At 42.9% G+C, this 13,379-nt stretch overlaps 1 protein-coding gene across 1 annotated transcript in view; it reads right to left on the reverse strand.

Moving 5' to 3' along the window:
* Positions 1 to 13,379, reverse strand: part of ABCA12 (ATP binding cassette subfamily A member 12) — a 127,920-nt gene that overhangs the window by 54,702 nt on the left and 59,839 nt on the right. Inside the window, exons 22-28 of the mRNA XM_045032666.1 lie at positions 10,894 to 11,073; positions 9,028 to 9,343; positions 4,594 to 4,708; positions 2,584 to 2,913; positions 1,328 to 1,397; positions 1,099 to 1,233; positions 117 to 272 (exon numbers count right to left, since the gene is read on the reverse strand). Of these exons, the coding sequence (XP_044888601.1) occupies positions 117 to 272; positions 1,099 to 1,233; positions 1,328 to 1,397; positions 2,584 to 2,913; positions 4,594 to 4,708; positions 9,028 to 9,343; positions 10,894 to 11,073 (1,302 nt within the window). The remainder of the gene's footprint in view (positions 1 to 116; positions 273 to 1,098; positions 1,234 to 1,327; positions 1,398 to 2,583; positions 2,914 to 4,593; positions 4,709 to 9,027; positions 9,344 to 10,893; positions 11,074 to 13,379) is intronic.

Here is a 13,379-nt window from a genome sequence, read left to right on the forward strand (position 1 = left end):
AAGAGTGTCCTCTGGACAAACATGGCCTACATACAACATGGCGCCCCCCTTTGTAAACTTAGCTTCATATAGCTCTTGCTGGATTACCATCATTAACAATTCTAGGATGCACGTACACATCTTATTGGTGAATGCAGCCTCTTTCCTTAGCAAGAGTTTGGTGAAGAGGAGACTGCATCTTTTCTCATTCCATAACGGTATGTAACCGTAGCGTTCGGCCCAGTAGGATGGGAGCAATGGGAAATACCACGGGGCAGCCATGCCATATTTTCCTGCAATTATAAACAAAAGACAAAAGAAGGAAAGAAACATATTAAAGTATTTACTCGTGGGCATCTTACAGAAAGTACTAGCTGCGACTGCGCACTGACAAATAGCAAAGATAAAGTCTGAAGGAGTTTATTTTTGCCCTGATGCCCCGTGTACTATTGGTAACTCCTATAGAGGATTTTTCTCTGATTGCATAGTAGGAAGTATTGGGTAATATATTATCCTGAATAATTTCATAGTCAGATGGAAGGAGCCCTTTACTTTTCTGCCCAGGCCCACTGTAGGTGTCTGTGCACTGATAGACCATTTCACCAGCCAGGGAAGGAAAACAAACACCACACCCAAGTCCTTTAAAGCCCCTTGCCTCAGGGCATGAGTTATTGTGTGAAATGAAAGGAGACGTAGGGCACAAAATAAAACAACTCCACTGACAAATGCTGGCGACGTCCCCAAAGGCTTTTCCCTTGCTTCCATCAGCCAGGGGGAAAGAGTACGCAGCCTTCCCCAGCCCAGCTTCCTATATAGCCCACCTAGCCATGTGACTGGCAGGGACCCCCCTAACCCTTTCTAGGCTGCTGAGTCACCCTGTCACAGTTTCATTACTCCTCTCAGATCCCCAGTCACACCTGGAACCCAGGGACACCCCCAAAGTTATTACTTTGTGTCGCACAAAATTAAAAAGCAAATCACACCTCTGTGATCCACAAGTGGAGGGTGCCTCCGAGTATAGATCTACCCACTCCAATGCACTCTGGAATCCGCCAGGGCTGATTTATAATTTTCCTGAGGGACTGTGTGGCAGTCGCTTGTAATACTTTGCATTCTTACCTGGGAAAACATTCCTAATGTACCAGCCCAGGATGAAATAGATGAAAGAGTCTATCAGAATTAGCCAGCACATCCAGCCAAAAGAAGTATTGTCGCCAGTCATTGGTGAGCTATACATATTGTCCCATTGCAGGCCTGAAGTCAAGATAAAGAATATATTGTGAAATATGTTGATGAAGTATCACAGTCATGAAGGAGCAAAACTTAGTTTCATATGTGCCCTACATACCTATGCCCTGTTCCTCATAACGAGCAATGTACTGACTTGCATAACTGAATGCAGTTGGGGACAACAGGCTCTGAGGAACAAATTGGAAAACAAAATTACTGAAGAATTCACAAAAAACCATTCATTGGGCCTGATCCAGTGGCCAGAGATGTGGATGCAAATCTTTCCCCTGACTTCAGTGAGCACTGGATCAAACACATCATTGACAAAATTTTCAGTGGTGATCTCAAAACTTGCCTCTATGATTTTGCACATGCAGTTGCTTCTTTGTGCAAAAACATGCATTTGTACACAAAAATCAGATAGTTAGGTATCTTAAGCAAGCAGTATTCACAAATAGAGGATTTTGGCTGATACATTTTTTTGAAAAATTGCAACTTTGCAAGTTAATCAGGCAGTCAGAATTACTTGACGCACAAGGCAAAATTAATCCATTGAATTCTGTGGATTTATGTTTGCTTATGCAAGCAATGAAATTGGCTTTTGGAACCTAAACATCTATGATTCCAGAGAAATGTTTTTCTCCAGCAGGAGGTTTTTACTTATGAGACTAATGCCTTATAATTTATACAGTCCAGGCAATGAGAAAGGTACTCCTGAATGCCACAATGACACTAAGGCCCAGATCCTCAGAGGTATTTAGGCTCCCAATTTGAATTGAAATCAGTGGATGTTGGGAGTCTAAATGCATTTGAAGATTTGGGTGTAACTGCTTTACTTTGTAGGATCCGAATGGAGTGCAGGATCTGAGGTTTCCATTGCAGGACAGAGATGGGTTAGTCAGTGAGATGTTTTGCCCCTCCTGCTACGTCCTTTCATTCCATATCTCAGTTAAGAAAGGAACTGATATCTGATCATCCTGTTTTTTTCTCTTTTGGCGCAAGCATTACATTATAATTCTTGAGTTCTGTTTTCATTACTACGTCAAGGAGAATTGGAGGTTTGTGCAATTAAAGAATTGGCAGCACCAGGTGTAATGAAGTCAGCAACTTTCCCTTAAAGCTCTACCAGAGCCCCTCATTTCTATCCATAACAGCCTTTCTATTCTAGCCGTGGGTAGCTCTTGATCAGAACCTGCCAGCCATGGAGAAGTCTACTTTGTGTCACTTTTTGCAGTGGTTCGGTGATGTCCATAAACAGCGTGTAGAATGAAGCCACCTGGCTCACATTCATTTGCGACCCTCGGGAGCCCCAGAAGCAAATGTCTGCTCCCAAACACTTCTGCCCCTTTATTTTAATGAGAAAAAAAAACTTACCAGCAGACTCTTCACTGAGAAGCTCAAATGATTCTCAATTACCAGCAGCACAATGAAGGGAGAAAAGGTGAGGCTGTAGATAAGGCTGCCAACCAAGGCGGCAATGTTGGTGTTGTTGAAGAAGACACTGATGAGGTAGCACATGGCTATGATGGAGAGGCTGTAGTCCATGAGGTACAGGAACAGGATCACCACATTGATTTTGGGCAGGATGTTGCCAGCTTTCAGTATAATGATGAGAAACGTGACTGTGATTAGAAGGAAGGTGGCGCTTTCAATGAACCAGGCAATGAAATGGCTGCTGGAGTTAACACCCATCATCTTCATGTACTATGGAAAGGAAGGCAGAAAACGGACAGCTGTTTATTACGAGATATTTCTGATTATATACTTGGCACTGAAATACTTCAACATTCTCGTCTCACACTCCGGATAGTGCATGGAATTAGAGCATGTCCGCTCTGATTTTGGCATAGGCTCTACTTATAAACCAGGGTAGCCTAGCAAATTTGCATCTTCGGACCATCCTGTGTTTGCAGAACAGTCCAGTACAAGAGTGCCATGTCCCGGAAGGTGTATATGGCCCCCAAAATCGAACGCAAATACTAACATTTGCCTCTAGTATAACCGTATTTGTTGCTTTTCTAAAACATTTTGGGTATATTTTAAAAGACCAGTGAGTGGTTTCACTGCAAAGACACTTTTAAAATCTCAACCAATGATCTCATTGTAAAAGAAAAAGTCAATTTCTCCATTTCCCACTTACCTAACACTAGAAATCTCGAGCCTCCTGGTGTAAATAGACACAGCTGCAACAAAGGCTCATTTACATAAGCTGTGAATCTGGCCCTCTCGGCTTTGGGAGACTAAGAATATTATGTGCTGCAAGAGAAACCACATTCACAGCTCTCTTCTAGAACTGATGCGATTGGTTACATTTCTAATGTAGCCTGCTGCTACTTTGGTTCCTGTGGAAAATAGCATCAGAAAAAGCTGCGATCAATTAGATTAATCAATTAATTGGTTTGGTTTTTTTTTTTAAAAAAAAAGCTCATTAAATTTCCTTCAATGTTTGTAAGTATCCATTAGTTTAAGACATTTTTTGGTGATCCAGCAGCTGTTTCCATGGGAATGGTAACAGGAACAGATCTGTCTGAGTTCTTGTTGATTACTGAGGGTGAGGCTTGCAAAAGCCCTTTTGCTCTCAAGGCTGTCGTACATGTTCACTTTGAAAATGCAATTAAATTATGGTAGGGAAAAGAGCGTCGCTTTGCTTTCAGTGCATTATTTTCCCTCTGGTAGGGGCAATGAGCGAAGAGCTCCCTTTCGCTAGAGAGGAGGTAAAATACGACGCCCAGGGCGTTCTACTGTCTGGGGGCCTGCCCCAGTTTCAGCCTCTCTTTTAGATACCCGGGGAGTCTGCTGAGTTTGCCAAACCCTCCTCATCACATGGGCTATGGGTCCAATCAGGGACACAAGAGACAAGCCATGAGATTTATATGACTAGATTGCCCGGAGCGACTTTTCCTGAAAAATCAAGATGACAAAAGCTTTGCAAGACAGTTTACAGAAACAGAGCAGCTCCAGCAAACCATTGCAGCAAGTTCAGAAACACAGGTGAAACCTGAACCCCGGCTGTGTGTCAGTTGGTTTTAGGTTGGAGTTGAACATTTCACATCGCTGTCCCCCATCCCTCACTGCATATAACCACTAACAACACATTGACAACTTGCCATCCCCACCCACCCAAATGGAAACACACAGCAGAAGAGTTGGTTTATTTGCCGAAACGCTAGTCAGCCCCCAGCTCTCATTTTAACAAAGTAAGTAAGTGATTTCCCTTCAACTATGATTAATTCATGTCATTGAGTCCATACATTTACATGTTTAGCATGTGCATTTTATACAGTGACAACAGGGCTTTTAACACTTGTGCCACTCCAGTCAATGTCACATCATCTATCTGCTACATTCTTGATAGAAAATCTAGTCATAATTTCATTAATGTACCTCATAAAGCCTTAGATCTTTCTCTTGAACAAGCTTTTTCACAAAAGCAGCTATAAACAGCGACCAGGCAGCCATCAGAGCAAATGGAAGAGAGTAGGTCACACTGCTTAAGAACCTGTAAAAGGCAAATGCAGGATTTAGCTGAATAGAAAATGTGCTAGATTAGGGATTTCTGCTGAATATACTTTTCAAACTAATACTCTTTGCAGAGGAAAACCATGCTCATGTTTTTAAATGTAGAGTATAATTAATATTAGAAAAAGGGTATTTTGCACTTACATAGGATCTTCCAGCCAAGAACCTCCAAACAGTTTAAAAATATTAATGAATTAACCCTTTTTACCCTGCTGTCATGTAAGTATTATTAGTTGGATTTTACAGCTGGGGAAACTGCCACACAGAGAGATTAAGGCCAATATTTTCAAAACTGTGTGTCTAAAGTTAGTCATCTAAATCCAAAGTGCTGGGAATTCATGACTCCGAATGAAGTTAGTCAATACAGTCAGCAGATGGTTACCATTTCTGAAAATCAGGCTGCTTATTTCCCTGTCTACTTATGGATTCAGCTGCCTAACCTGACATCCACATTTGAAAATTGTGGCCTGAGTGTCTTGCCCAGTGTCAGACTGTGAGAGAACCGGCATTAGAATCCATGTTTCATGACCCCCAGCCATATACTTTAGCCAGCAGACTTTCCTTCCAGTCAAAAGGAAGTAGTAGTGGTAGTAAATTGAACCTACTGTATTTGAAAACAAGATTATTAACAGATTGTTTTTCTACAGTAGATTAACTTTAATGAACATATAGCATGTTCCCTTTCTGATGAAAAAAGCCAATACTATTTCTGCAAGAAGTCTCAAATGAAACTATTTCAAACAAAATAAAAAATTCGTTTTGTTCTGAATTGTTTTAGTTGAAAACTCAAAGATGTCATAAAAATCAACCCATTTTTATGAAATGCTTTGATTTCGATAAAACTGTGTTTTTCAACTAAAAAGAATGTCAACCAGGTCTCCAAATTTCAACAGTTTCCAAATGTTACGGTACAATGACATATGAGATTGCCACAACTTTGCCTGTAAAATGGTAACTGAGTGGTAGCAGTTGATGAATGTTGACTTTATAACAGCTTCTATTGCAGCGTCATTCCACAGCTCCTGAGTATTTTAATAATTGAATGAAATGGCATCTCCTGAACTTTCCAGGTGGGGGAAAGAGAATTGTGAAGGTGAGTTGTTTTCTTGGCAGCAAGATTGCGAGAAAAGCAGCGTACAACTCAATACTAAGTGCTCCAGGAAATAGTTCATCAGAGTACATAATGATTTAACAATAAAAATCCATATTTTTGCTGTAAATAATTGACATTTTGTCTGAGCTATTCCTGACCACTTCACAGTCACAATAAGGTGGCAGACCATTTGCATGTGAATTATCTTATTGTAACCTACATTTAGAATACAACTCTCTCTCTGATCAACATATAAGGTTAACAAATGTCCTACAGGTTGCAGCTTGTTTTTTAGCTCAGGTGGTACAAACTCAGGCTTTTAGTATGAAATGTTCTGCATTAAGAACGGCCATACTCGGTCAGACCAACGGTCCATCTAGCCCAGTATCCTGTCTTCTGACAGTGGCCAATTCCAAGTGCTCCAGAGGGAATGAACAGAACAGGTAATCATCAAGTGATCCATCATCCCCGGTCACCCATTCCCAGCTTCTGACAAACGGAGGCTAGGGACACCACCCCTGCCTAACTCCATTCAATCCTTTCGGTTGGCCTGAGTGGAGTCAGTTATACTGTCCTCTGTAGAATGATAGTCCAAGCCAACATCCCGCACTGAACATCCCTCACTGCTTTAAAATACAATGAAAATGGCTTTTCACACATGCTTTTACCCAGCTTGGCTGCTGCCTCTGGTGCCTGCAATAATTTCTGAGACCTCACAATCCCAGGATTCCATTTCTTATCATAACTGTCACACCCAGGGGCCAGATCCTCAGCTGGTATAAAATGGTTTGGCTGTATTGAAGTCAGCTGAGTTATGCTGATTTACACCAGCTGAGATCTGGCTCAAGGTGATCAGAATCCAAAACTCCTTACTCCTGTGCCAGTCTGTTTATCAAGACTCATTCTGGTTCATACACCATTCATACTGCACCACTTGGTGTAACAGGCAGTTAACCATGACAGCTCAGTGCACTGGAATCTCATCTGTCTTTCCCCATCATTGCTGAGAGGAGAGTTACAACCTCATCTCCTCTATAGCTCTTGCGGCACCTGGGAGAGAGGCATATATAGCAGAACTGCACACTGTGAACTGTGTCTAAACTGGAATTGCTGGAACAAATAACAAATACTGAAACTTGAAGTAATATTAAGTAACTTAAAGCTCATATTTAGGCTGTGACATTCTGTACCTCGGGGGAACCCCCAGAACCCCCATGTTCATCCTTGTAAAATGATTATGTGATATCCAATGCAAAATTTCTCATTTCGGGTGTCTTCAGAAGGCTCATGATTCACTGACCATTGTTGTTATGGTAATGTTATAGTAATCGTTGTTATAATAATGTTATAGGTTGTAATTTCATGTATATAGTTATGAGGTTGAAAATGTGTCCTCATGGATTAAAGCAAGCACAGGCAAAAACTCTCCAGAAGCAGAAGGGCAGTTCACACCTCATCAGGGCATATATGAGACAAACTCAGCCCAGCCTCACAGGAACAAAGGACATTGGCCTAGGCAACAAGGAAGGATTTGCTGGACTCTCGAGTGAGTCAGTTTTGGACTGCGATGAGGTAATGCTGACCTGACTCGGGGCGGGGGGAGGAGGGGGCAAAGCCAAGAGGGAAGAAAGGACATGATAAAAGGGAGAGACATTTGCCATGCTCTTCCTCTCTCTTCCACCTCCATCTACAGACATCACCACCAAGCGACTGAAGGGCAACCAGCCAGCCTGTGGTGAGAAGCATCTAAGTTTGTAAGGACACTGAAAGTATTAAGATCGGCTTAGAATGCGTTTTGCCTTTATTTCATTTGACCAAATCTGACTTGTTATGCTTTGACTAATAATCACTTAAAATCTATCTTTGTAGTTAATAAATCCGTTTGTTTATTCTGCCTGAAGCAGTGTGTTTGGTTTGAAGCGTGTCAGAGACTCCCCATGGGATAACAAGCCTAGTACATATCAATTTCTTTGTTAAATTGATGAACTCATATAAGCTTCCAGTGTCCGGCGGGCATAACTGGACACTGCAAGATGGAGGTTCCTAGGGTTGTGTCTGGGACTGAAGATACTGGCTAGTGTCATTTGGTTGCACAATCCAAAGAACAGTTTACATGCCAGCGGCTGTGCGTGAAGAGCCCAGGAGTGGGGATTCTCAGAGCAGAGCAGGGTAAGGCTGGCTCCCTGAGTCAAGGATTGGAGTGATCTAGCAGATCACTGGTCTGGATAACACCAGGGGGAATGTCACAGTGAGAGGAGGGTTACAACCTCATCTCCTCTATAGCTCTTGCAGCACCTGGGAAGGAGGCATATATAGCAGAACTGCACACTCTGAACTGTGTCTAAACTGGAATTGCTGGAACAAATAACAAATACTGAAACTTGAAGTAATATCAAGTAACTTAAAGCTCATATTTAGGCTCATAAATTTAGGGACTTTTTTTTTCTCAATAGATGAGTTTCCCAGCTCTAACCTACTATCTGCATTTATACACCTACTGGAATAGGCCAAGACTCCTGAAGTCTAATCCTAGCTCTGCCAGTGACTCGTTATGCCTCAGTTTCCCTGTCTATAAAATGGGGATAGTAATTTTCACCTACAGTACTACCTACGGGAATTATGACGATTCACATATTTATAGTGTTACGAAGAGACAAAGCACTCTGGTGAAATCCTCGCCCCTCTGGAGTCATTGAGCATTTTGCCATTGATTTCGGAAGGGCCAGAGTCTCATCCTGGATCCTTTAAAACAACAAAAAAATATTTCTTTAAATCTTCTTAAAGATTTTCTTTTTCTATTATGATTTTCTTTTCATAGGAGCATGGCTTCGAGGAAGCCGGTAAGTCCCAACCATTGTGATTATCCTGCTAATGTATACCATGTTCTGCAAGTCATTGTCGTTGAGAAGAAGTAATGGGCTTAATCCGCAGCAAGGGAGATTTAGGTTAGATATTAGGAAAAAAATTCTAGCTATAAGGGTAGTTAAGCTCTGGAACAGGCTTCCAAGGAAGGCTGTGAAATCCCCGTCACCGGATGATTTGTTGAACGCTGTAGACAAACACCTCTCAGTGATGGTATAGGTATACTTGGTCCTGCCTCAGTGCAAGGGTATGGACTTGCTGACTTCCTGAGGTCCCGCCCAGCCCTACAGCTCTATGATTCTATGATTGTTTCATTTTAAACAACTAAAAGCTCACGGACTTACATATCCTTATTGTAGCAGGGGTAGGGAGTGGCCTGGACTTGAACAGCGATTTCCTCTGGACTCTTCCCCGTCTGCAGCTCAATGATTGCTCTCTCGATACTGTCCTGGATATAGATAAAGGCTCGGCTGTAGATCTGGCTCTGCGAGGCTGAATTATGTGGGCCCACGGTCCAGATCCTCTCCCTGATCCTATTTGTCGTTTGGGAAATCCTGCTGCTCATTCGGATGGTATAATTGACCAGTGGAGGAAGGGAGGGACTGCCGGGAGTTGCTCTCCTCTGTCTGCTACTGCTTGATGGTAGCTTGAAAATGACACCTTGAGAAAACAAAGTGAAGTTTATTTTTCAGTCAACAATGGTTGCAGTAGGATAGTGCCACGTATAAGTATCAAATCTGAACTTCTCATTTTATAACCCTTTTGCATATTAAAACCCAACTGTCTTTTAACTAAAGAGTCTACTGCTCAGGTGGTTATGCAGTTTGTTGTCACTATCAAGCATGTCAAAGTAGAGTTAGCTGTTGTTGCTCAACAGTTAGCTGACATTTCCAAAACCGACTGGTGATTCTGGGTGCTGAGAACCCACCCTCTGAAAAGCAGACCCTTTCAAGTTGTCCCTACGTCAGCACTCAGTATTGGAGGTACCCCAAATCACTAGTCACTTTTGGAAAACCTTGGCCTTGATCTAACCCGACTAGAAAAAATATAAATATTCCATATACAGAGTATCAAATCACATGTATGATAGATTTACAGGAAATCATTTTTGATAACTACTGATACATCACATTATCAAGGTTAGTAAAGTTTCTGTTGATAAGGGAGATGTTTTTAATGGTGGCTGGGATATTAAAAAATAACAGTTTATGAGACTTTCAAGAAAGTCCTGAGCTCACATTCTCATCAGCGGCAGCTCCAGGCACCGGCGCTCCAAGCAAGTGCCTGGGGTGGCAAGCCGTGGGGGGCACCCTGCCGGTCCATGCGAGGGCAGCAACCAGGCAGCCTTCGGCGGCTTGCCTGCGGGAGGTCCCCGGTCCAGCAGATTCGGTGGCTTGCCTGTGGGAGATCCGCTGGTCCCACGGATTCGGCGGCAATTCGGCGGCAGGTACGCCGAAGACACGGGAACGGTGGCCCTCCTGCAGGCAAGCCGCCAAATCCGCGGGACCGGGGACCTCCCGCAGGCAAGCCGCCGAAGGCTGCCTGACTGCCGTGCTTGGGGCAGCAAAAAAGCTAGAGCCGCCCCTGATTCCAATACCTTTAAAAACTAAACCAAGGACACACATAAGGTCCTTTCTTTTTCCCTATTTGATATGATAGCCAAAAGTTAATGGGCCAAATTCATCTGACTTTTATGAATGTAGTTCTCATCTGCCAATATACGTCTCCTACAATAATGGGCTATTTGGTTTCATTAAAGCATTTCAAGAACATTATGATCTGCTAAAGAAAGGTGTGGTCTCTTCATATTACTTGATTTACATATCCCTTTTCCTCTACAGGCCTATCTGAAGGACAGCTCTGTATCCTGGAGATTCACCAAGGGTTCCCAAGGTGCTCAACAAAAGACCATATTGGCACCTTGCCAGGATACCAAGGGCTACCTACACCTAGTCTGCATGAAAAGGAGCAGATTGTAGCACACTCTCATCTGTGATAAGGAGGCATGGCCAGGCAATATGTCATGGCTGACTGGCTGAAGATTGCAGGTTGAGCATTGTTTGCTGGGACCTATTGTCTTCCTAATATAGAACTCTACGTATAACACTTGACTCATGAACTGCACTTTGGCTACTGCACATGATAGCATAGTAAAAAAGGGTTAAATCATTAATTACATGGACATTTCTGTAACTGAACACGGCACTTACTTCCAAAAAGTTCGTTCCTCAAAAAAAGGTCTTTAGCTACCATTTCCAGCTCCTCTCTGGTTTTTGCCACCTGAATGCGATCAAACGACACACAGGAGGATACATTTACTGCCAGGGTAGATAATGTGTTCAGTTGATTGATGATGTCGGCGTTGTTCTGCAATTCCAACCTTATATCATCTGGGGGAAGTGGAAGAGAATGAAGCAAAAGAACCATCACTTCATTATGCCGTTAATGCTAATAACGATGGAATAAACAATCACACTAAACATTCATCGTAAAATATTATTCTGCATTTATCAGGGCAGTGAATGCATGTGGTTGACCCAATTTTTAGGTTAATCATTCTTAACACGCTCATCAGTTTGTCTTTGGGAGAATGCCAACTATGGAATGTGATGGCCATTTCAAACCAGAGGTTACTGCTAATCTGCTGTTTTTTTAAACTGTGTATGATGTTCTCCATTCCTTCCACGTCCAGTGATTTTCAGTGTAATTGCCATGTCTGCTGATCTGTTTTAGCTCAGTAGAGAACGCAATCTATTTTATCCAAGCCCGTCAGGTAAGAGGTAGGACTGCCATGGTGCTGTGTGTATTAGACCTGTTAATGCAGCCAATAAAGGTACTGCCGTCTTCTGGCTGTTGTACATGGTGACTATACAATGCAGTGTAACTAATGTGGGACAACGGCCACGAGGATGATGGGTATGCTGCAGTTAGGACAGGTGATTGCACTCAGTAGGTGACTATGTTCACAGATTTCATTCTACACAGCATGCTGATATGGGTTGCAATGAACTAGACTGACTCCTGATCTACATCAGCTTCCACTGGCATAAACAAGGGCTGTGTTGGAGTTATTGTGGATAGTTCTTTGAAAACATCCACTCAATGTGCAGTGGCAGTCAAAAAAACGAACACAATGTTGGGAATCATTAAGAAAGGGATAGGAAATAAGACAGAAAATATCATGTTGCCTCTATATAAATCCATGGTACACCCACATCTTGAATACTGTGTGCAGATGTGGTCGCTCCACCTCAAAAAAGATATATTGGAATTGGAAAAGGTTCAAAAAAGGGCAACAAAAATGATTAGGGGTATGGAACAGCTTCCATATGAGGAGAGATTAGTAAGACTGGGACTTTTCAGCTTGAAAAAAGAGATGACCTGGGCGGGAGGAGAGGGATATGATAGAGATGTATAAAATCATGACCGGTGTGGAGAAAGTAAATAAGAAAATGTTATTTACTTCTTCTCATAACACAAGAACTAGAGGTCACCAAATAAAATTAATAAGCAGCGGGTTTAAAACTAACAAAAGGAAGAATTTTTTCATACAACGCATAGTCAAGCTGTGGAACTCCTTGCCAGAGGATGTTGTGAAGGCCAAGACTATAACAGGGTTCAAAAAAGAACTAGATAAGTTCATGGAGGATAGGTCCATCAATGGTTATTAGCCAGGATGGGCAGGGATGGTGTCTCTAGCCTCTGTTTGCCAGAAGCTGAGAATGGGTGACAAGGGATGGATCACTTGATGATTCCCTGTTCTGTTCATTCCCTCTGGGGCACCTGGCATTGGCCACTGTTGGAAGACAGGATGCTGGGCTAGATGGACCTTTGGTCTGACCCGGTATGGCCGTTCTTATGTTCTCTGAGGGAGTAGGGAGGCGGGGGGGACGGGGGACTGAGAGACTTGAAAACTTTAAAGCAAAACTCCAGTTCTGATGTGAGTGAACTATTAAAACCACTTCCCATCAGACTTCCAATTCACTATTTGGATGGATAATTATGTCTGAACAGTGTCCTCTGGTGGCCAGAGGGGATTAATACAATTTACTGCAGAGATTCTCTTGCAATGTCTATTTGACTAACATTCAGGATCTGAGTCATTTAAACTAGGTCCTTTGATTTTTAAGACTATTTTTCATAGATTTTGAGGCCAGAAGGGACTATTATTATAACGGGATGTTAAACCCTATTACACTGTTCAGCCATTAGGTGGCACGGTGTTCATTTAAAGCAGCGGTCTCCAACCTTTTTACGCACAAGATCATATTTTGAACTTAAGATCAACCCAGGATCTACCCTGCCCCTTCCCTGAGGCCCTGCCCTTTCCCCAAGGCCTTGCCCCTTCCCACCTCGCTCACTCAATTCCCCCCTCCCTCTGTCGCTCACTCTCCCCCATCCTCACTCACTTTGACCAGGCTGGGGCAGGAGGAGGTGCAGGCTCTGGGCTGGGGCTGAGGGGTTCAGAGCGGGGGAGGGGGATGCAGGCTGAGCTTGGGGCAGGGGTGCAAGCTCTGGGAGGGAGTTCGGGTGCAGGGGTCATATGGTCACACTGCATCTAATCTCACAGAATCCACTGGACAGTTCATGAGTTTCATTTTTTATTAGTGTCGTTTGTGGTTTATAGATCCAAAATCTTTCAGGGATGGTCACAAATCAGTGTAACATTCTCAACTGTGGGGTGTGCATTGGCTGA

This window comes from Mauremys mutica, chromosome 10 (assembly GCF_020497125.1).
Source record: "Mauremys mutica isolate MM-2020 ecotype Southern chromosome 10, ASM2049712v1, whole genome shotgun sequence".
Classification (NCBI taxonomy): Eukaryota; Metazoa; Chordata; order Testudines; family Geoemydidae; genus Mauremys; species Mauremys mutica.